The sequence below is a fragment of the Cherax quadricarinatus genome, chromosome 91 (genome assembly GCF_038502225.1).
Source record: "Cherax quadricarinatus isolate ZL_2023a chromosome 91, ASM3850222v1, whole genome shotgun sequence".
Classification (NCBI taxonomy): domain Eukaryota; kingdom Metazoa; phylum Arthropoda; class Malacostraca; order Decapoda; family Parastacidae; genus Cherax; species Cherax quadricarinatus.
Genome location: NC_091382.1, coordinates 12,650,845 through 12,671,726, shown reverse-complemented (window position 1 = coordinate 12,671,726; position 20,882 = coordinate 12,650,845). Strand labels below are relative to the sequence as shown.

Sequence of the window (20,882 nt, the reverse complement as noted above, 5' to 3'; positions counted from 1 at the left end):
CAGGTATCCTCGGTACGAGAATCACGCGTTCACTCGGAGCAGGGCGATCTATTTCACATCCCGCACTCTCTTAACTTAATGTTATTATCACTGATTACATTACCATTCACAAGACGATTTAACGTCTCATAATTATTATACACATTAGAGGTCACTCCATTAAGATCTGAGGCCGATGAGTGAGGATTAACACACGGGTATTTCCCCTGGACACACACCATGGCCGCGCACCAGTCACACCCGGTCGAACCATTATTCACTAATTTTACCACCTTTTTACGGTGGTCCCGTAAATCACGTTCCCTCACTCTTCACCAGGAACAGTTACGACACTTCCTATTATGAAGTGAAGCCCATATTAATCCTTAGGCCGCCGTGAACGCCAATTTCCTGATCCCAGGTTTTCACAGCCTCCTCACTACCTTCAAAACACTCCCGCCTCCCTGTGCTCCAGCTCGACCTATACCCCCGCACATCTGCGCAGGCGCAGCGGGAACCCAGTTGGTTCCATTCAAAATACAAATACATTTTGACCCAAGTCAACACATTAAACACTTATTAGGCACTATAGCTTCGGAAATTAAATAATTTCCACACGACATACATATATATGCAACAGTCGCAAACAGGCGATCTTACCAACACAAGACAAGCCAGCCATGTTAAGTGGAAGCCTTCAGCTCAAGAAATCTCAAACGCCTTCGTGTGTAATCAGGAGCTTTGCAATGTTAGCAATTCTCCATCCTCTGTGTTAGCTTGTTGCAGACTACGGTACTGGACACTTTTTATCAAGGCTGAGGGACTGATTACCTCATCTTCAACTGTCTCTGGTTCATAAAGTATGTATTGAATTAAAAAATCATGTAGTTGACGAATTTTTTTAATAATAAAACCCGGGCATTGCACATTTTACTACTGGTCGGTATTATTTATCAGTAATATAAGGATATTACTGTCACATACCACTTGATTAGTCTGAGAAAGCATATTTTCCGTGAAACGGCACGTCAATAATATACCCAGGTATTACACTTGGGTCTTATTCATGAACCTGTGAGTATTATATACCATTAATGTAGGCATAATATTGGGTATTGAGTAAAAATCTACACAGAGTAAAACGTAGTCCCAGTGACAGCGTGTTCCACAACCAGTCTTTTTTGTTCAGCATTTTCAAGTGATAGATTTCTAGAGTCTTTCAGCATCCAGGTTGTAGTCTTGGTGACGACGTCGACTACAACTACAACTGCTGTTGTTGCTGCTTCTGCTGGTGCTAGTGGTATTTGTTAGCAGGTCATTACACGCAGCTTATAATCTGTCGGTAGTTGAGGCTGAAGCCTCGGTTAGAGTTATCAAGCAACTCATCCCCGTCTGTTTTAAAGTACAGTACGAAGGGCTGGGCAGTGGCTGCAAATAATAAAAAAAAATTAAGAATTAAATGTCTTAAAATTAATTCAAGCATATTTGATAATTTGAGATATTAATACGTGTATAATAAATAAATAATTGCTACATATGGGAAACACGAATGTGTTTTAAGGCTTTTGGTAAAATTGTTTGCTCGTGCTTGGGTTTGTGACAGCTTCTCTCCATAATGTTAATGAAGGTCTAGGGATTAATTCTAATATGATGCGTTGTAGAGTAATTAGTGTGAATTCTAACTATAAAATAATGGTACGGGTGAGGTTAGAGCTCATGGCAAGTGAGTCGCAAAACACCAAGCCAGTTCAAACCCCATCCATACTGTTTATAGTCGTGGTATTACAATTCTAGCTACATTTTGTAACTGAATGAGGTCTTATTAGAGAGAAGGAGGGAGTATATATAGGCCAGCAGACAATGACTGGAGCAAGAGAGGTAGTACTAGTAGTAGTACTAGTAGTACTAGCAGTAGTACTAGTTGTAGTACTAGTAGTAGGACTAGTAGTAGTACTAGTAGTAGTACTAGCAGTTGTACTAGTAGTAGTACCAGTAGTAGTCAGTCAAATACTAAGAAAGAAGAGCACTGCAAGGGAGCTAGGAGCCAACAGAGGGTAGGAGCAAGAACACAGAGGATGGGGGGAATGATGAAAGGACAAATACCCAAGGCAGAAGAAAGAAAACCCCAAGGACAAAGAGGAAAAGGTAAGAGTGAGAAGGGGTGTTCTGAAGTTCGGAGCATTGTACAATGTAGTGGGAGAGGAAGGCATCTACAGAGACAAAGCCACAACTAAGATTCAAACAAGGAAAGTTGTGTATAAGGGATTCAACTAGATGGCGACTGTGAAAGTTGGAAGTAGGGAAGACAGTTTTAGCAGAAGACCAGTCAATAGGATGACTGTGATCTCTGACATGACAGAAAAGAGCATTGTTGGTATCAGCAACCCTAACATTACTTTTGTGCTCCCTAAGTCTGTCAGAAAGAGATTGGCCAGTTTCTCCAAGGTACTGAAGAGGACAGGAGAAACAAGAAAAAGAGTAGACACCTGGAACATCTATAGAGGGAGGAGAGGTATAAACTAGATTGGTGCAAAGAGTGTTAGTCTGGCGAAAAGTAAGTTTGATGTCTAAGGAATGGAGAGAATTGTTGAGATTAGAAAGACCAAAAATGTAGGGAAGGCAGAGGACAGGAGAGTTCACACGAGTAGAGAGTTTGGGAGAGAAGAAAGTTCGTTCAGCACTTGAGAAGGCAGAGTCCATGAAATGGGAAGGTTAGCCTAGAAGGGAAAATGAATTATGAAGAGTGGAAATTTCTGATTCAAGGCTCTGAGGATCACAAATGCGGAGAGCACAGAGAAAGAGGGAGACAAGAACACTTTTCGTCGTATGCTCCTCTCTTCTATGTGCGGGTTATTTGTGTATTGTTCCAGTCAAGGCTCTGTGCCTTATTTTGTTATTTATGGAAGTAAATGTTCTGCCCAGCATGGCAAAGGTAGAAAACACAGACAGTAGAAGTTGGTTGAAGTGTAAAGAATTTTGTCCAAGGAGGACTTTGAAAGATTGAGTATATGGGGGGAATTGCTTAATTGTAAGTTTCTTAGAAGCGTAAGAGGAAACTGAGGCTGGGTCATCAGTGACAGGTCGAGGTTGTTTGAACAGAAGGTTAAAGCCGGGCCGTCCTGAGTCATGTATACGATCCGAAAATCGACGCACTGTATGCGGAGAAGCCCGTATCATAGTCAAAGCAACATGGAAGTCAGAACTGTGTTACTAAAGGAGACAAATACAAACGCAGTATAATGCGATCCTTTATTGACAACGTTGCGCCCACTCATTGGGCGTTATCAAGTCACAAACAGATCTACCTGGGTGAATAGTACATGAGTATTTATAGGATGGAGAGAGGTGGAGACTGGTAGGTTAGATCTGAGACGGACATAAGAACATAAGAAAGAAGGAACACTGCAACAGGCCTACTGACCCATGTGGAGCAGGTCCATGTCCCCCCCCCCGGATTAGACCAATGACCCACCCCGTGGATTATCCCAATGACCCACCCAGTCTGGTCATCCCCACTCAAGGATGGAGCACTGTACCAGACCCAGCAGCACAAGCTAGTCAGGTCCAACTCACACACACCCACACCCACTAATGTATTTATCTAATCTATTTTTAAAACTACACAACGTTTAGGCCTCAATAACTGTACTCGGGAGTTTGTTCCACTCATCCACAACTCTATTACCAAACCAGTGCTTTCCTACATTCTTCCTGAATCTGAATTTTTCCAACTTGAAACCATTGCTGCGAGCCCTGTCTTGGCTGTAAGTAACCGCCGAGAGTGTTGGTAGGTTGTATCTGAGATACAAGCGTCATTCCTTTGCTGACCTTGCTACTGGCAAGACACAGTCACTCTACTCTCAAGAAGTCTCCTTTCGATCCCTGTTGGGAAGCGGATTTTTTACATTCCTCACGTGACACTGCTTTACCAAGATGTCTCATCGTATGGAGATAAAATTTACAAGTTCTACGGTTAATGATGCCTCGAAGCTTGCACTTGCAGCTGGCCTTAAAAGCAGCCTATAGGTCATATTCTCTGGCATTTTGACCCTGCAAAACGCCTTCCTAGTCGCCTGCACCAACGACGAGGAAGCCGAAAAAATCCCAACTACTAATGCTATCAAGACTTTGAACGATTGTGCCTTTTTAATCCCCAATTCTACTTATTTGAGGGCGAAACGTTCTGTCTTCGTGAAACGATTGAACAGGATCATTACTGTCCTCTCTAACGAAGAACTCAAGTCATCCATCTAGGAACAAAATGTCTAGGCCTCGGTGGACATGATTACGAAGATTCCCAACGCCTCTTCTATGCTTAAGATAGCTGTCCAAGCTCTATCTGATGGACTGGCCATTTCATACTACTTCATCCACCCTCGCCACATCGACCCTGAGCAGTTTAAACATATCTCTCCCTGCTGAACCTGATATTCGTACAACTACGCCACCAAGGACTGTCACATCAAGGACAAGAAGATCTGCTCTTGTTAGGTAAGACACATATGCAACAGTTAGGTATCTTTATTTCGAAGCGTTTCGCCTACACAGTAGGCTTCTTCAGTCGAGTACAGAAAAGTTGATAGAAGCAGAAGAGACTTGAAGACGATGTAATCAGTCCATCACCCTTAAAGTTTTGAGGTGGTCAGTCCCTCAGTCTGGAGAAGAGCATTGTTCCATAGTATGAAACAATATCATATTGTTTCATACTATGGAACAATGCTCTTCTCCAGACTGAGGGACTGACTACCTCAAAACTTTAAGGGTGATGGACTGATTACATCGTTTTCAAGTATCTTCTGCTTCTATCAACTTTTCTGTACTCGACTGAAGAAGCCTACTGTGTAGGCGAAACGCTTCGAAATAAAGATACCTAACTGTTGCATATGTGTCTTACCTAACAACTTGTCGGTATTTTATACCATTTTAATGTTCAAGATCTGCTCTTCTTGCGGGAAAGACAGCCACGACTACAAATCCTGTACCACCACTACTGGCTCCTACTTGCCTTAACTGCAAGAGTGACCATCATATTCTTGCAGCTAAATGTCCTATAAGAAAATTATGTCCAAGAAGATCAAAGAAGACCTCCAAAAGACTACCGTTAAATCACCTACTTAAACTGTGATAACAAAGATTCTCCAGGCCACACGACAGGCTCCTCCATCCAGTAACTCAATCTCTCCATTTCCTGATGGTGCTCCCTGCAAGGTGCTATACAGTATGGTGTATGCGCACCTCGCAAATGCAGGGAACCCTGGTACTTTCCGTTTAATTATAAACGAGATCTCTCGGCTAAACAACATGCCTGCCATCAATTTCCGGACTCCGCACCTTCAACCGACATCAAGATTCTTCCCAACGTTGTGAACTTGCTACACCTGTTGACCTGTCTTTTGCCTAAGCAACTGTTCCTGAAGCTTCTACAACCACTTCCATTGCCGACAACGCTAATTATTCTGCCTCAACCACCACCACCTCCCACATCTCCCAGCCTGTTGACACATCACCAATACACCCCTCCACTACTGTCGTCCCACAGTCTCCTGCCAGCACCATCGTAGACTTGGCCTCTGAATCCTCTTCCTCAGAAGAGGAGGAAGATGTTGAGTCTTGCACCAGTTCACCAACTTGGGACAACCTGACCTACACATCTTCAAATGAGGACACCATGACCTGCTGAACATCAAAATGGCATACAATACCGACAGGTTGGTAGGTAAGACACATAGGCAACAGTTAGGCAACTTTATTCCGAAACGTTTCGCCTACGCAGTAGGCTTCTTCAGTCGAATACAGAAAGTAGGCAGGAACATTAGGGATGTGAAGACGATGTAATCAGTCCATCACCCTTGAAGTCGTAGAATTTGAGGTTGTCAGTCCCTCAGCCTGGAGAAGTTCAGTTCCATAGTCAGGAACTGTCGCTTGATCTTCAGATAGTTCCTGACTATGGAACTGAACTTCTCCAGGCTGAGGGACTGACAACCTCAAATTCTCCGACTTCAAGGGTGATGGACTGATTACATCGTCTTCACATCTCTACTGTTCCTGTTGTCTGTATTCGACTGAAGAAGCCTACTGCATAGGCGAAACGTTTCGGAATAAAGTTGCCTAACTGTTGCCTATGCGTCTTACCTACCAACCATGACCTGTTGATAAATTAGACACATGTGCAACTCTTGGGTATCTTTATTGAGGAAACGTTTCGCCACACAGTGGCTTCATCAGTCCATACGTAGGAGAAACTTGAAGAACAGGGGGAGAATGAGGTAATCAGTCCCTCAACCTTGAGTCAATGTGTTCAGTCCATCAATCTTGAATAGAATACTGCATATGAGCGGAGAAGCAGCTTATAAACCGTATGGCAGGAGAGGTGCAGCAGTCATAGGTGGTGTCACATTTGTTCAATGTGGAAGTAGGTCGTGCCCAAGAATTAGGCAAGCGAAGAATTCCTAAGTATTAAGATTCCATGACTGATGGAGTCACTGTGTGGCGAAACGTTTCCTCAATAAAGATACCCAAGAGTTGCACATGTGACTAATTTATCAACATGTCGGTTCTCTGAACCATTCATCTACAAAACCATGACCTGCACATAGCCGTGCAAAGGGCTCTGTGCTGGGTCTGTCAAATTTGCGTGTGAGACTCCACATTACTTCACTCTTACCCAAGTTCTGGAGTTCATCAAACACTCCATTTTAAGAACATAAGAACATAAGAACGAAGGAACACTGCAGAAGGCCTACTGGCCCATGCGAGGCAGGTCCAAGTCTCCTACCGGCTTAAGCCAATGCACCCAACCTAGTCAGGTCAGGTCACATTGACTTAAGGGAGGAACACGGCAACCGACCTGGTAGCACAAGCTATCAGGTCTAACTCACACCCACCCACATCCACTCATGTATTTATCCAACCTATTTTTAAAGCTACACAACGTTCTGGCCTCTATAACGGTACTTGGGAGTTTGTTCCACTCATCCACAACTCTATTACCAAACCAGTACTTTCCTATATCCTTCCTGAATCTGAATTTTTCCAACTTAAAACCATTGCTGCGAGTCCTGTCTAGGCTAGATATTTTCAGCACACTATTTACATCCCCTTTATTTATTCCTGTCTTCCATTTATACACCTCAATCATATCCCCCCTAATTCTACGTCTTTCTAGAGAGTGCAGATTCAGGGCCCTTAGTCTATCCTCATAGGGAAGGTTTCTGATACATGGGATCAACTTTGTCATCCTCCTTTGTACATTTTCCAGAGAATTTATATCCATTCTGTAATAAGGTGACCAAAACTGTGCAGCATAATCTAAATGAGGCCTAACCAAGGATGTATAGAGTTGAAGAACAACCTGAGGACTCCTATTATTTATGCTTCTTGATATGAAGCCAAGGATTCTATTAGCTTTATTGCGAACACTTATGCACTGTTGTCTTGGTTTCAGATTACTGCTAACCAGAACTCCTAAATCTTTTTCGCAATCCGTAATATTAAGATCTACATTATTTAGTTTATATGTGGCATGATTATTGTCCTGTCCAACATTTAGAACTTTGCATTTGTCTATATTAAACTGCATCTGCCACTTCTCCGACCACTGCATCAGTCTATTCAAATCTTCCTGGAGTGCTCGAATGTCCTCGTCAGAATGAATTCGACGGCCTATTTTGGTGTCATCGGCAAACTTGCCGATGTCGCTCTTTATGCCCTCATCTATGTCGTTTATGTAGATTGTGAACAGCAGGGGGCCCAACACTGACCCCTGTGGAACACCGCTCGTGACACTTCCCCACTCTGATTTCTCCCCATTTATGCAAACTCTCTGCTGCCTATTTGTCAACCATGCCTCTATCCAGGAAAAAATTTCTCCTCCTATTCCATGTGCTTTAATTTTCCTCAATAGTCTCTGATGTGGGACCCTGTCAAAAGCCTTACTGAAGTCCATATACACAATATCATATTCATTACCATGATCTACCTCCTCAAATACCTTAGTGAAAAAAGTTAATAAATTCGTAAGGCAGGAACGCCCCTTTGTAAAACCATGCTGAGATTCGTTGATTAATTTATGCTTTTCAAGGTGGCTACGAACTGCCTCGGCAATTATTGATTCCATAAATTTTCCCACTATGGAGGTTAGGCTTATTGGTCTATAGTTCGAAGCTAAGGACCTGTCACCTGTTTTGAAAATAGGTATCACATTTGCCATTTTCCATTTATCTGGCACCATGCCAGTTTGTAGTGATATGTTGAAAAGATTAGCCAAAGGTGTGCTAAGCTCCTCTTTACATTCCTTTAGAACCCTTGCATACAGTTCATCAGGGCCTGGGGATTTGTTAGGTTTTAATTTATCTATTTGCCTAAGGACCATGTCACTTGTGACCCTAATAGTACACAGTTTATTATCGTCCTGTTCTACATAATTTATCATTACTGGAATATCGCTGGTATCCTCCTGTGTAAAAACTGAGAGGAAGTATGTGTTAAAAATTCTACACATTTCCTTATCACTGTCAGTGAGCTGACCCGAGGAACTTTTGAGTGGGCCTATCTTGTCCCTGATCTTACTTCTGTATACCTGAAAGAATCCTTTTGGGTTAGTCTTCGATTCTCTTGCAACTTTAACCTCATAATCTCTTTTTGCTTTTCTAATTCCCTTTTTTATTTCTCTCTTTAACTGAATATATCGATTTCTCAATTGCCCCTCTCCTCTTTTGATTTGCCTATATATGCCTATATATGCCTCAGTTTGAGAACTGCTCTTCTACAATTCTTCCTCGTTAAATAACATCTACAACTGAGCTGCCTCTGTTGTCCCCCCCTGCCTCCCCTCCTTCGACCGAACATGTTGCAAGCTACCCAAGTTACCCCGTGTCTCCAGTCTGCCCCACAAGCACCTTGCTACTGGGTCAAGCCCTGGCACTTTCTGGACATTCCTCTCCAATGCTATTCTTCGCCTGTCCCGTCTTTCAAGCTCACCCCATATGGGGTCTTACCTAAACTTTCATGTTTTGTCTTTGATCTGCTATAGACCTCCATGGGATGGGCGGCTGTATATATAGTTATGTAGGATAATGATGAAGAAGTTTCTTGGCTATGTTATAGAAGCCATTATTCTGTTTGAAGTTGTTAGATATACTGATAAGTGATGATTCCAGGATTCTGCAGGATTGAGTATTTTCTTCTCTGGTGATAAATTTTGCGTTTCTGTAACTGATTAAATGGTTGTTGAAGTTTGGAGAAACCTAAAATTATATAGAATCTTTCATCTCGTCCAATATCCAGTACATAAACCGAAGCCCTCAGCTTAGGCCTCAAATTTGCTACAGGAATCACGAAACCTAAACAAGACCAGAACAAGACGGAATGTGACAGATAACACCTTTTCCACAACCCAGGAGCTAGAATTCGTTAGGAAAGGACCACAGAAGCTAAAAATAGAAAAGAAATGGGGAGGGGGGGGATCGGGCAGGGAAGGGAGGAGTGGGGTTAATTAGGGTAGGTCGAAGGAAGAAGACCGAAAGGTCCTATTCTTCAGACCAAAAGCTTTTTCACCTTATCAAGGAGCCCCCCTTGAAGAGGTCAGGGAAAAACAACAAAGTCGACAGCTCTTACCACCGGTAAAACCATCATCCATAAGGTTGAAAATGATATTGTAGTGGTACCAAGTACAGATCTAAGAACAAGGTCAGAGTCTGCACCTGTGCCAAGGGCAGGAAATTCTACATAAAGACATAAGAACATAAGAACATAAGAAAGGAGGAACACTGCAGCAGGCCTGTTGGCCCATACTAGGCAGGTCCTTTACAATTCATCCCACTAACAAAACATTTGCCCAACCCAATTTTCAATGCTACCCAAGAAATAAGCTCTGGTGTTTGTAGATGACTGGTTCAGAGAACCGACATGTTGATAAATTAGACAAATGTGCAACTCTTGGGTATCTTTACTGAGGAAACGTTTCGCCACACAGTGGCTTCATCAGTCCATACAAAGGAGAATCTAGAAGAACGTTTCATTATCTTAATGGATTTCTCTTTGAACATAAATTCATGTGTAGAACACAACACTAATAACTTAAAGGTAGTAGATAGAGGCAAGACTACATACACTATTATGGCCGGGGACAAAGTCTACCTCACGTTACATAAAGAGGACTGAAACAGCTGTAAGCTGCCTTATTTCTTATGTACAACACTGAGGTGAAACCAAGGCACTTCGACACTCTCTAAATGACTCTTATTATCTCCTGTCATCTTGTGATGTAGTTCAGCTGATCGTCTCACTCATACGCCCAACAAACTATCACATTACCAAGTTCATCACCTCCATCCATCAAGTGACTGGACGAGTTAGAGAAGCATTCATATGAGACCTCTGCTGTTCCTTATGTCGTTTTTATCTATTTGCCCATATATCTACCTCGGCCAGTGTCTCGGACTCAAGACCAGTGTGAAGAACAAAAAGGCACAATACTGTGACTGGAACAATACACAAGTAACCTGTGACTATGAAAGTTAAGACACATGTGCAACATCTGGATATCTTTATTGTAGTAGACGTTTCGCCATCCAGTGGCTTTACTACAATAAAGATATCCAGATGTTGCACATGTGTCTTAACTTTCATATTGTCGGTATTTTATACCTTTCTTGCACAACCTGTGACTAATTATGGGTCCAAGTCGGACCCAAACATCAATTACTCATTGCTATGTGATGGTTACTGTGTATAAGACCAGTGTGTTATGAGCTGAATGTTAAATGTCGAAGCTGTCGAGCTGAATGTCGAGCTGAATGTTGTGACAACTGAGATGAAATATTTATTATTGAAAATGTTTCGTCTTTCTTCATTATTTCTGTTATTTCTAAAAATGTGAGAATGTTATATACACTTCTAAGGCAAACAAATTGTTTACAAAGCTCTTATTTATATTGTTATCGGCCAGACTAATAAATTTTTTATGTGCTGTAAAGAAGCTCTGTGACACTGCATGGCTGGAATGTTGCTGACAGACTGTGCAAAGCATGACTGGAATGTTGCTGACAGACTGTGCAAAGCATGACTGGAATGTTGCTGACAGACTGTGCAAAGCATGACTGGAATGTTGCTGACAGACTGTGCAAAGCATGACTGGAATGTTGCTGACAGACTGTGCAAAGCATGACTGGAATGTTGCTGACAGACTGTGCAAAGCATGACTGGAATGTTGCTGACAGACTGTGCAAAGCATGACTGGAATGTTGCTGACAGACTGTGCAAAGCATGACTGGAATGTTGCTGACAGACTGTGCAAAGCATGACTGGAATGTTGCTGACAGACTGTGCAAAGCATGACTGGAATGTTGCTGACAGACTGTGCAAAGCATGACTGTTTAACATGAAGGTAAATAACCATTGAAGACGTTGACTTTGATGTCAAAGAATATTTTTCTATTTAAAGAACTTAAGCCATTTATTTTCTCTTCAATTAAAACAATAATAAACCCCCTTATTATCCAGGTGCTTTATTATCCTTCCGGGTTTATTACTTACCTATAAATATAATAAATAATAAAGTAATTTAAGTGTTGGTGAGGACAACAAACATAAATTGCATTCCTCTTAATTTAGAGATAATATAATGTAAATATTTACTCACTGGTGACGGTGTAAGGGAAGCCGAGGCCACAGTATCTGTCTGCTGGGAATGTTGTAATATCGTTGGCATACATAGTGTACCTGCCTCCAGGAATGACCACGTAGTCTGTCGTACAGTCTTCGTTCCGACTGTTAGCTTCGAAGGTACCTGTGTAAAATCTGAATTAAGTCTGACATTCTCTGAATCTGACAGTAAAATCTATGTGCTGAGGTCTATGAAATTTACTGTTTTTGAGATAACTAGAAAGATTAATTCCTATATTAGGCTAAAAGAGTCAGTACATTGTTTTCTTCATTATATAATACAACTAGAGTGTGTCTGTGTCTGTCTGTCTGTCTGTCTGTCTTACCAATTAAATATGGAAGCAGAGTATTTGTATCTCCAGAGAGTGTAAAACTATAGTCGCCGTCGTTGGTATTACGGTCATAAATGATGCCACAGTAGTCGTCAGCTCTCTTGATGCACACACCGTAGTCCTGGTTGGCCAGCTGCACTATTTCTGCACCTATGGGATGGGTGAAGTTTGATATGAGGAAAGAAATATACATATATTCAATAGAGTATATATATGTGGGATTAATAAAAAAAAGTGCTAAACCCACTAGGGTCATACAGCGCTGCAGGGCAGGTGTAGCTGAATAATCATAGAGTACTAAGGGCGGAGAGGATAAAAGTCGAGTTAAAAAGGGCCGTGAGGAAGGATTACCAAATGTGTGTAATAAATTGGTTGCAACTGAAAAGTTAAAGGGAGAATCTGTGTCAAAGGTGGGGCCGTCAGCGAGGAGGGAAGTCAAAGTAACGCTGTTAGAGCGGTGACGACGTTGGAGGTAAATTCTCCGTGTTTGTTGATATACAGGAAAGTCCAACAGAATGTGGCAAACTGAAAATGGAATCTGACAATTCTCACAGAGTGGAACAGGGCGCCTCTCCATGAGATACCCGTAAGACGGGTGTGTCCAGTGCAAAGACAGGAGAGCATTGTCTCCCAGCCTCGGCAACGATGACAAGGCCAGAAAGCTAAACTTGGTTTGATAGAATATAATTTGTTATGAGTCATATCAGACCAATGTTGCTGACAACGGATGCAAAGGAGGTTAGAGATTACAGCAAAATAGTCCAAGAATGGAATACTTCTATATGAAACTGGGAGACTGTGCACTCTAGATCGTGCAGCAGAGTCTGCCTGCTCATTGCCCTGAACATCAACAGGGACCCAGTAGAAAACGATTTCTTTATTTCTGCTAGCAATGCAACGCAACCAAAGTTGTTTACGAAGAACTAGGTGATGAGGTGAATCCAATCTTTTAATAGCTTGCAAAGCACTAAAGGAGTCTGAGACAATTACAAACGTTGAAATAGGCATAGATACAATGCAGATAGTTGCAACTAGAAATGCATACAATTCAGCTGTAAAAATGCTTGAAAATTCTAATAAATGAACTTGCACTATGCTGTCCGGGAACACTGCTGCAAACCTAACACCATCAGAGGATTTAGAACCATCAGTAAACACTGAAATTGAATGAAGATGAGACTATAGGTATTCTGGCTTTCGCGTACGGCAGTGGGGAAGAACAGACAGAAGCTGTTGGAACCTCCCGAGGGAGAAGTGAGAAGCTAGATGAACATATAAAGGGGGCAACTGAAGAGAAGAAAAGAACGAGCAAAGACGAAGGGAAAAGAGACAGAGTAAATAGGGGCAGCGAACAAATAATGGACTTTATTAACGTCCATTACTATCCTATAAGTATACAAGGATCGTGAAGGTCACGAGAGCGGACAAAACAGTGGAGGCAATGAGCATCACGATGATCGTTCAAGGATGGAACATTTGCCTCTGCACAGAGGCTCTCGACAGGTGAGGAGCGAAAAGCACCTAGACAAACGTAATCTCTGGTGATGGATGGGATCAAGTTTAGAAGGAGTTGCAGGAGCGACCGCAGAATATATCTCGTCACCATAATTTAGCATTGGTAAAATTATGGCTGAATACACTCCAAGGAGAGTTCGACGATCCGCCTTCCATCAAAGATGAGCGAGGGTTTCAAGAAGGTTCAGTCGGTTATGGCAAGTTGCTTTCAAGGAGGCAATGTGAGGTTTCCAGGACAACTGGCAATCAAACAGAGGACCCAGAAATCAGACAGTATCAGGATGAACGATACGTGAGCCATATAGGTAGAATGGAGTATCAGGGACAACAGAACGTCTGGTGAAAGTAATATGGTGTGTTTTAGCACTAGAAAATTTTAAACCCATGAATAGTGGCCCAGAGAGAAACATGGTTGACAGCATTCTTTAGTGAGGCAGTTACTAGGCGACAGTGAGCGTCTGCACAAGCTATAAGGAAGTCATCATCATAAAGTGATGACCGAATATTAGGTTGGAGAACAGAGGCCAGATCATTTACAGCAAGTAGAAAAAAAGAGTGGTGCTAAGGACACATCCCTTAAGGACACGAGCAGCTTGGACAAAGTCCAGGGAAAGCAAATTATTAATCCGAACAAGGAAATGTCTCTTAGTTAACAGGTTTTTAAGGAAAAATGGCAGATTGCCTCGGAGGCCTAAGGAAGGAGCCTAGGCCACGATGTTATATCTCCAGGTAGTGTCATATGCCTTATCATCATCATCATCAAAAAAAATGGAATAACTGAGTGTTTTTTAAGCGGATTAAGGGGTCAATAGTAGAGCAGCCATTACGAAAGCCATATTGACGAAGGGAGAGATTATTGTCTCTCTAAATACCACATTAAACGTCTATTTACTAGATGTTCCATCACCTTTCATACTGCACTGGTAAGAGCAATGGGACGATAGTGTGAGGTATCATGTCCTGAAGTACCTGGTTTACATAAAAGTAGAACAATGACGGATTTCCACAGCTGGGGAAGAACTCCTTGCGACCAAATAAGATTAAATAGAAGAAAGAGGACAACAAGGACTATGGGATGTAAGTATTGGAGCATACGAATGTGAATGCCGTCAGTCCCAGTTGCTAATGATCGACAAACGGAAAGTGTTGACTCTGGTTCTAAAAGTGTAAAAGGCACATTATAAGACCCTTCTCCGCTAGAAGAAAAATTTAAGGGCAGTAACTCTCTGGTAGATTTGGAGGAAAGAAACGAAGGGCATAGATGGAGCCCTTGAGAGATACAGACAAGATGATAAGGGGTCTCCATGGCAACTTCAAGTGGGCTTGCAACACTGACACCGGCAACCTGAAGAATGGGAGCCGGGTCGGGAGAGTACTTGCCACTCAATTTTCGTACGTTTTTCGAAACTGTATTCATAGAGGAAGCCGAAGGGAAGGTGTAAACATAATCCTGCCAACAACTATGTTTAGAGTCATGGATGACATGTCGGACGACCGCTCTCGCCAGCTTCAAATCGAGGAGTCACTCTGTGGAATTGCTGTAACGATATCTGCCAAATGCAGCAGTTTCACACGGACTGCACGAGCACGAGCAGGAGACAACCATGGCACGCATTTCTGAGAATGCCTGCTCAAGGTCTGAGGTATAGAATATGAAGCTGTGGTTAAAACTGGGGTTGAAAATAGGTATAACAGTTCATCAGTAGAGAACGAAGGTCCCTCACTACAAGCAGTTTAGCGTGGGTAAAGGTCACAATTCGCTTGTTCAAGTTTCCAACGTTGGCTTCGAGAAGGGTGAGAATATGAATGGGAAGGAGGATAGGAAAATGATTGCTGTCATGTAAATCTGGGAGCAAAGACCAAGTAAAGTCAAGTGAGCTGACTAGTCATGAAGATTGGGGAAGGGCAAAGAAGACCGCAAACGGAGTATAATCTAGGGATGCCAGAGACAACAAATCTCACTTAAGGAAAAGGATCCTGTGGTGAGTATAACACCAGGCACATCTGAAGTGCACATCAACCAAATAACTCCTGCAGCATACGGACGCTTAGCAAACCTAAGAACAGCATTTCGACATCTTAATAAGGAATTGTTCAGGACTTTGAACACTGTGCACGTTAGATCTATTTTGGAGTATGCAGCACCAGTTTGGAACCCTCACCTAGCCAAGCATGTAAGGAAACTAGAGAAAGTGCAAAGGTTTGCAACAAGACTAGTCCCGGAGCTAAGGGGTATGTCCTACGAGGAGAGGTTAAGGGAAATTGACCTTACGACACTGGAGGACAGGAGAGATAGGGGGGACATGATAACGACATACAAAATACTGAGAGGAATTGACAAGGTGGACAAAGACAGGATGTTCCAGAGATTGGACACAGTAACAAGGGGACACAGTTGGAAGCTGAAGACACAGATGAATCACAGGGATGTTAGGAAGTATTTCTTCAGCCACAGAGTAGTCAGTAAGTGGAATAGTTTGGGAAGCGATGTAGTGGAGGCAGGATCCATACATAGCTTTAAGCAGAGGTATGATAAAGCTCACGGCTCAGGGAGAGTGACCTAGTAGCGATCAGTGAAGAGGCGGGGCCAGGAGCTCGGACTCGACCCCTGCAACCTCAACTAGGTGAGTACAACTAGGTGAGTACACACAGACACAGACACACACAAGTATTAGCAAAAGTATTAGCAAAAATAAATAAAGTAAAGGCGAGAGAAAGCTTGAAATTATACAACAAAATTTCAAAGTGCCAGTTCGTTGAGGCCTAGTTGGCACTTGTTGCCACATTGTTACACATATACAAAGTACAAAGCGAGTGACTAAAGAGAAAAGATAAAAAAAATAAGAGAGGTTGGCTAACAACAAACTGTGATGTAGCACACAGCGTGAACAAGCTAGCCAGAAAGGGGATATATATATATATATATATATATATATATATATATATATATATATATATATATATATATATATATATATATATATATATATATATACATAAATATGTATAAGCAGAGGTGGTGGCAGCAGTAGGCCTGAGGAAGTAGTGCTGCCATAACAGGTTGGGTGTCATCACAAATAGGAAGTGTACTTACCAAAAGTGAAGTGTAAATTATAAAAGTAGCAGTATACAAGTGATAAGTGTGGTAAATGAGGACTCAAAAGGGCAACGAGAAAAGAATAGCTGAAGAAGTCAGCGGCGGAAGGGCGAGGTGCACGAGTCATCGTACAGCGAGCATCGTACAGCGAGCATCGTACAGCGAGCATCGTACAGCGAGCATCGTACAGCGAGCATCGTACATCAGGCATCTGGATGGACGTCCCCTCTGAGGAGTAACGTACAAATCACCTGTTTGTGGTTGGCGGGAAGTTTTGAGTGGTAGAGCCGGCCCTACGGTCACTGGTAGCTATCACAAACCCTACTCAAGAGCGATTATCATACACACAACACCTAGCAGTAGTAGGAAGATAAAATTTGTAGGAGCAAGGAATAGGCAGGAGGATTAAGTTGTGGCTAATGGGACTACAGCCCTGACAACAGTTTCGAGAGATAATGTTTTAGGACACAAAGACAGTACAATCTGAGAAGCAAGTATTGGGTACACATGTAGTAAAAGGTAGTACATAACTGGGTGAAAGAATGACTTGTTAACACACGCTAGTATTATAATTATTAGAATTACTCTCAGTGTTAATGGTATCTTATTAGTATTACGGATACACAGAGGTGAATTGTATTTCTGGGACATATAAACAACTAACGTGCTCACACACACACGCACGCACACACATACACTCGGGGACAGGAGCTGAGTCTCGACCCCTGAAACCACAACTAGGTGAGTACACACAGCTGATCCTTGGAATTTGACCACATCCCCTCACCCCCCCCCACACACCTTTCCCTCCCCCACAGACCTTTCCCTCTCCCCCTCTCCCCCTCCCTCGCATTTCTCTCTCCCATAGCCTTTTTCCCTCCCCTTCCCCCTACTCTTTCTTTCTTTCTTTCTCTCTCTCTCTCTCTCTCTCTCTCTCTCTCTCTCTCTCTCTCTCTCTCTCTCCCTCACTCCCATAACCCTATCTCACCCTCCTCTCTCTCTATAGACTTCTCTCTCCATCTCTCCATTTCTCTCTCTCATAGCCTTTTCCCTCACCCTCCTTTCTCCCTCTCTCTCTCTCCCTCTCCCTCTCTTTCTCCCTCTCTCTACCCTTTCTCTCCCCCTCACATTTCTCTCTCTCTCCCCCTTGGTCTTATCCCTCACCCCCATACTCTCTCCTCTCTCTCCCTCTTTCTACCCTTTCTCTCTCCTCTCTCTCTCTCTTTCTACCCTTTCTCTCTCCCCCTCACACCCTCTCCCTCCTCTAGCCTTCTGTCTGTGGTAAAAAAAAAAAAAAAAAAAAAAAAAAAAAAAAAAAAAAAATGGGTGGCCCTAGAGGACGGAAAACCAGAGATCTGGTAGACGAACCAGGGAGGAAAGACTGGGAGTAAGAGCTCCAAAAAAGGGTGGAAGAGTGGGGAAGGAAGATAGTAGAGCTTGGTAAGAAAATGGAGGAGCGGATAGCTGAAGAGTGCAGGAAGTGGGAAGTACAGGTCTTAGCAGCAGAAGGTAGGATACAGTGCTTAGAAGAGAAACTGCAAAGCCTGAAACAGATTAGAGAGACAAATGACAATTCAGATGTGACATCAGGAAATTCAATGTCAGGCGCAGACAAGGGGACAGTAAGCAACAACGGAGACATGACGTACACGAAGGCACTATCAGACCCACGTGGGGCCAGGGAAAAGACGAGGAGCACACTAAGATCAAACGACAGGTCCGAAGACAATGAAGGTATGCTATATGCAGAGATTCTAACAGCCAACTGCAGTAGCAAGGGACAGCTGGTCATGAAAGACAGTTCACTGAGAATAGAAGTTTCAGATATGACAGGGACTGAAGGCAAGAACATGTCAATGGAAGGAAATAAAATGCCTCAGAGGAAGCAGATGGAGACTCAGTGGGAGGAGGAAAGGGCGAGGTCAGTTTTTGTGTACGGGCTCCAAGAAGCCAAGGGGGACAACTTTGAAGAAATAAAACAGGAGGAGAAAAAAATGATTGAAGGCATCATGAAAACAATAGGTGAGGGTGATATGACCCAGGTGACAAATTTTCAGAGAATTGGGTGGTTTGCGAGTGGAAGGATACGGCCTGTCAGAGTAACTTTCAAGGAAGAATCAGTTCGAACCAGGATTCTGCAAGAGAAAGCAAGACTGAGGGACAAACAGGGGTACCAGAGAGTATACCTCGACCGCGACAGAACACAAGAAGAAAGGACTACACTGAAAGAGAGGGTACAGAGATGCAAGGAGGAACGAGAGGCAATGACAAAAATGAGCAGGACCCAGACACAGGAGGAAGGGCAAACACACCCCACAGAATCTCCCACCAAAAGACTCCAACCGCGACATTCCCAATGCAACTGAGCAACCTATACTACAACCCACTCACTGTTCCCTCTGCCACCAACCCCCATATCAAAAACCTCACCCCAACAGCTGTCCCTTATGGGCATTCTGACCCCACCCCCATCATCACAAACCCCACCAACACCACAGCCCCATATAGGCCCCCACCAAGGCTCTTGCTCCCCCAGCCCCAATATTCTTGCATGACCACAATGATAGAAAAGAAACTGAAAGTTTGGTACACAAACGCGGATGGAATAATGAATAAACATGAGGAGTGGAACGAAAGAATCAGTGAAAAATCCCCAGACATCATAGCAGTCACAGAAACAAAACTCGCTGAGACAATAACAGACGCAATCTTCCCAACGGGATATCAGATCCTGAGGAAAGATAGAAAGAGTAGAGGGGGAGGAGGGGTTGCACTGCTCATAAAACACCGATGGGGATTTGAGGAAATGGAAGGCATGGACATGATTGGAGAAAGAGACTACATTGTAGGTACAATTCAGTCCGGAGAACATAAAGTAGTCATTGGAGTGATGTATAACCCACCAAAGAACTGCAGGAGGCCAAGAGAGGAGTATGAAGAAAACAACAGGGTGATGGTGGACACACTGGCTGAGGTGGCAAGAAGAGCTCACTCGAGCAGAGCAAAGTTACTGGTAATGGGCGATTTCAACCACAGGGAGATCGACTGGGAAAACCTGGAGCCACATGGGGGTCCTGAAACATGGAGAGCCAAGATGATGGATGTGGTACTTGAAAACCTCATGCATCAACATGTCAGGGACGCAACCAGAGAGAGAGGGGAGGATGAGCCAGCAAGACTGGATCTTGTGTTCACCCTGAGCAGTTCAGACATTGACTTACGAGAGGCCCCTTGGAGCTAGCGATCACGTGGTTCTGAGTTTTGATTATATAGTAGAGTTACAAGTGGAGAAGGTAACAGGAACTGAAGGGGACAGGCCAAACTATAAAAGGGGGGACTACACAGGTATGAGAAACTTCCTGCAGGAGGCTCAGTGGGACAGAGAAATGGTAGGAAAATCAGTAAACTAGATGATGGAATATGTGGCAACAAAGTGCAAGGAGGCAGAGGAAAGTTTTGTTCCCAAGGGAAACAGAAATAATAGGAAGACCAAAACGAGTCCCTGGTTTACCCAAAGGTGTAGGGAGGCAAAAACTAAGTGCAACAGAGAATGGAAAAGGTACAGGAGGCATAGGACCCAGGAAAACAAGGAGATTAGTAGAAGAGCCAGAAACGAGTATGCGCAGATAAGGAGGGAGGCCCAGCGACAGTATGAAAACGACATAGCATCGAAAGTCAAATCTGACCCGAAACTGCTGTATAGCCACATTAGGAGGAAGACAACAGTCAAGGACCAGGTGATAAGGCTGAGGAAAGAAGGTGGAGAACTCACAAGAAACGATCAAGAGGTATGTGAGAAGCTCAACACGAGATTTAAGGAAGTATTTACAGTAGAGACAGGAAGGACTCTGGGGGGACAGACCAGATGGGGACACCAGCAAGGAATACACCAACAAGTGTTGGACGACATACATACAGATGAGGAGGAGGTGAAGAAACTGCTAAGGGACATCGATACCTCAAAGGCAATGGGACCGGACAACATCTCCCCGTGGGTCCTTAGAGAGGGAGCAGACATGTTGTGCGTGCCACTTACCACAATCTTCAACACGTCCCTGGAAACTGGGCAACTACCTGAGGTATGGAAGACGGCAAATGTAGTTCCCATTTTTAAAAAAGGAGACAGAAAAGAGGCACTAAACTATAGACCTGTGTCATTGACGTGTATAGTATGCAAAATTATGGAGAAGATTATCAGGAGGAGAGTGGTGGAGCACCTGGAACTGAACAAGAGTATAAATCCCAACCAGCACGGATTCATGGAAGGCAAATCCTGTGTCACAAACCTTCTGGAG

General features: G+C 43.2%; 1 protein-coding gene across 1 annotated transcript in view; it reads right to left on the bottom strand.

The window, feature by feature from the left end:
• Positions 1–862: 862 nt before the first annotated feature.
• The window catches only part of LOC128704818 (uncharacterized), a 50,926-nt gene continuing 30,906 nt past the window's right edge, over positions 863–20,882 (bottom strand). Inside the window, exons 5-7 of the mRNA XM_053799958.2 lie at positions 11,970–12,125; positions 11,621–11,767; positions 863–1,407 (exon numbers count right to left, since the gene is read on the bottom strand). Of these exons, the coding sequence (XP_053655933.2) occupies positions 1,298–1,407; positions 11,621–11,767; positions 11,970–12,125 (413 nt within the window). The 3' untranslated portion in view covers positions 863–1,297. The remainder of the gene's footprint in view (positions 1,408–11,620; positions 11,768–11,969; positions 12,126–20,882) is intronic.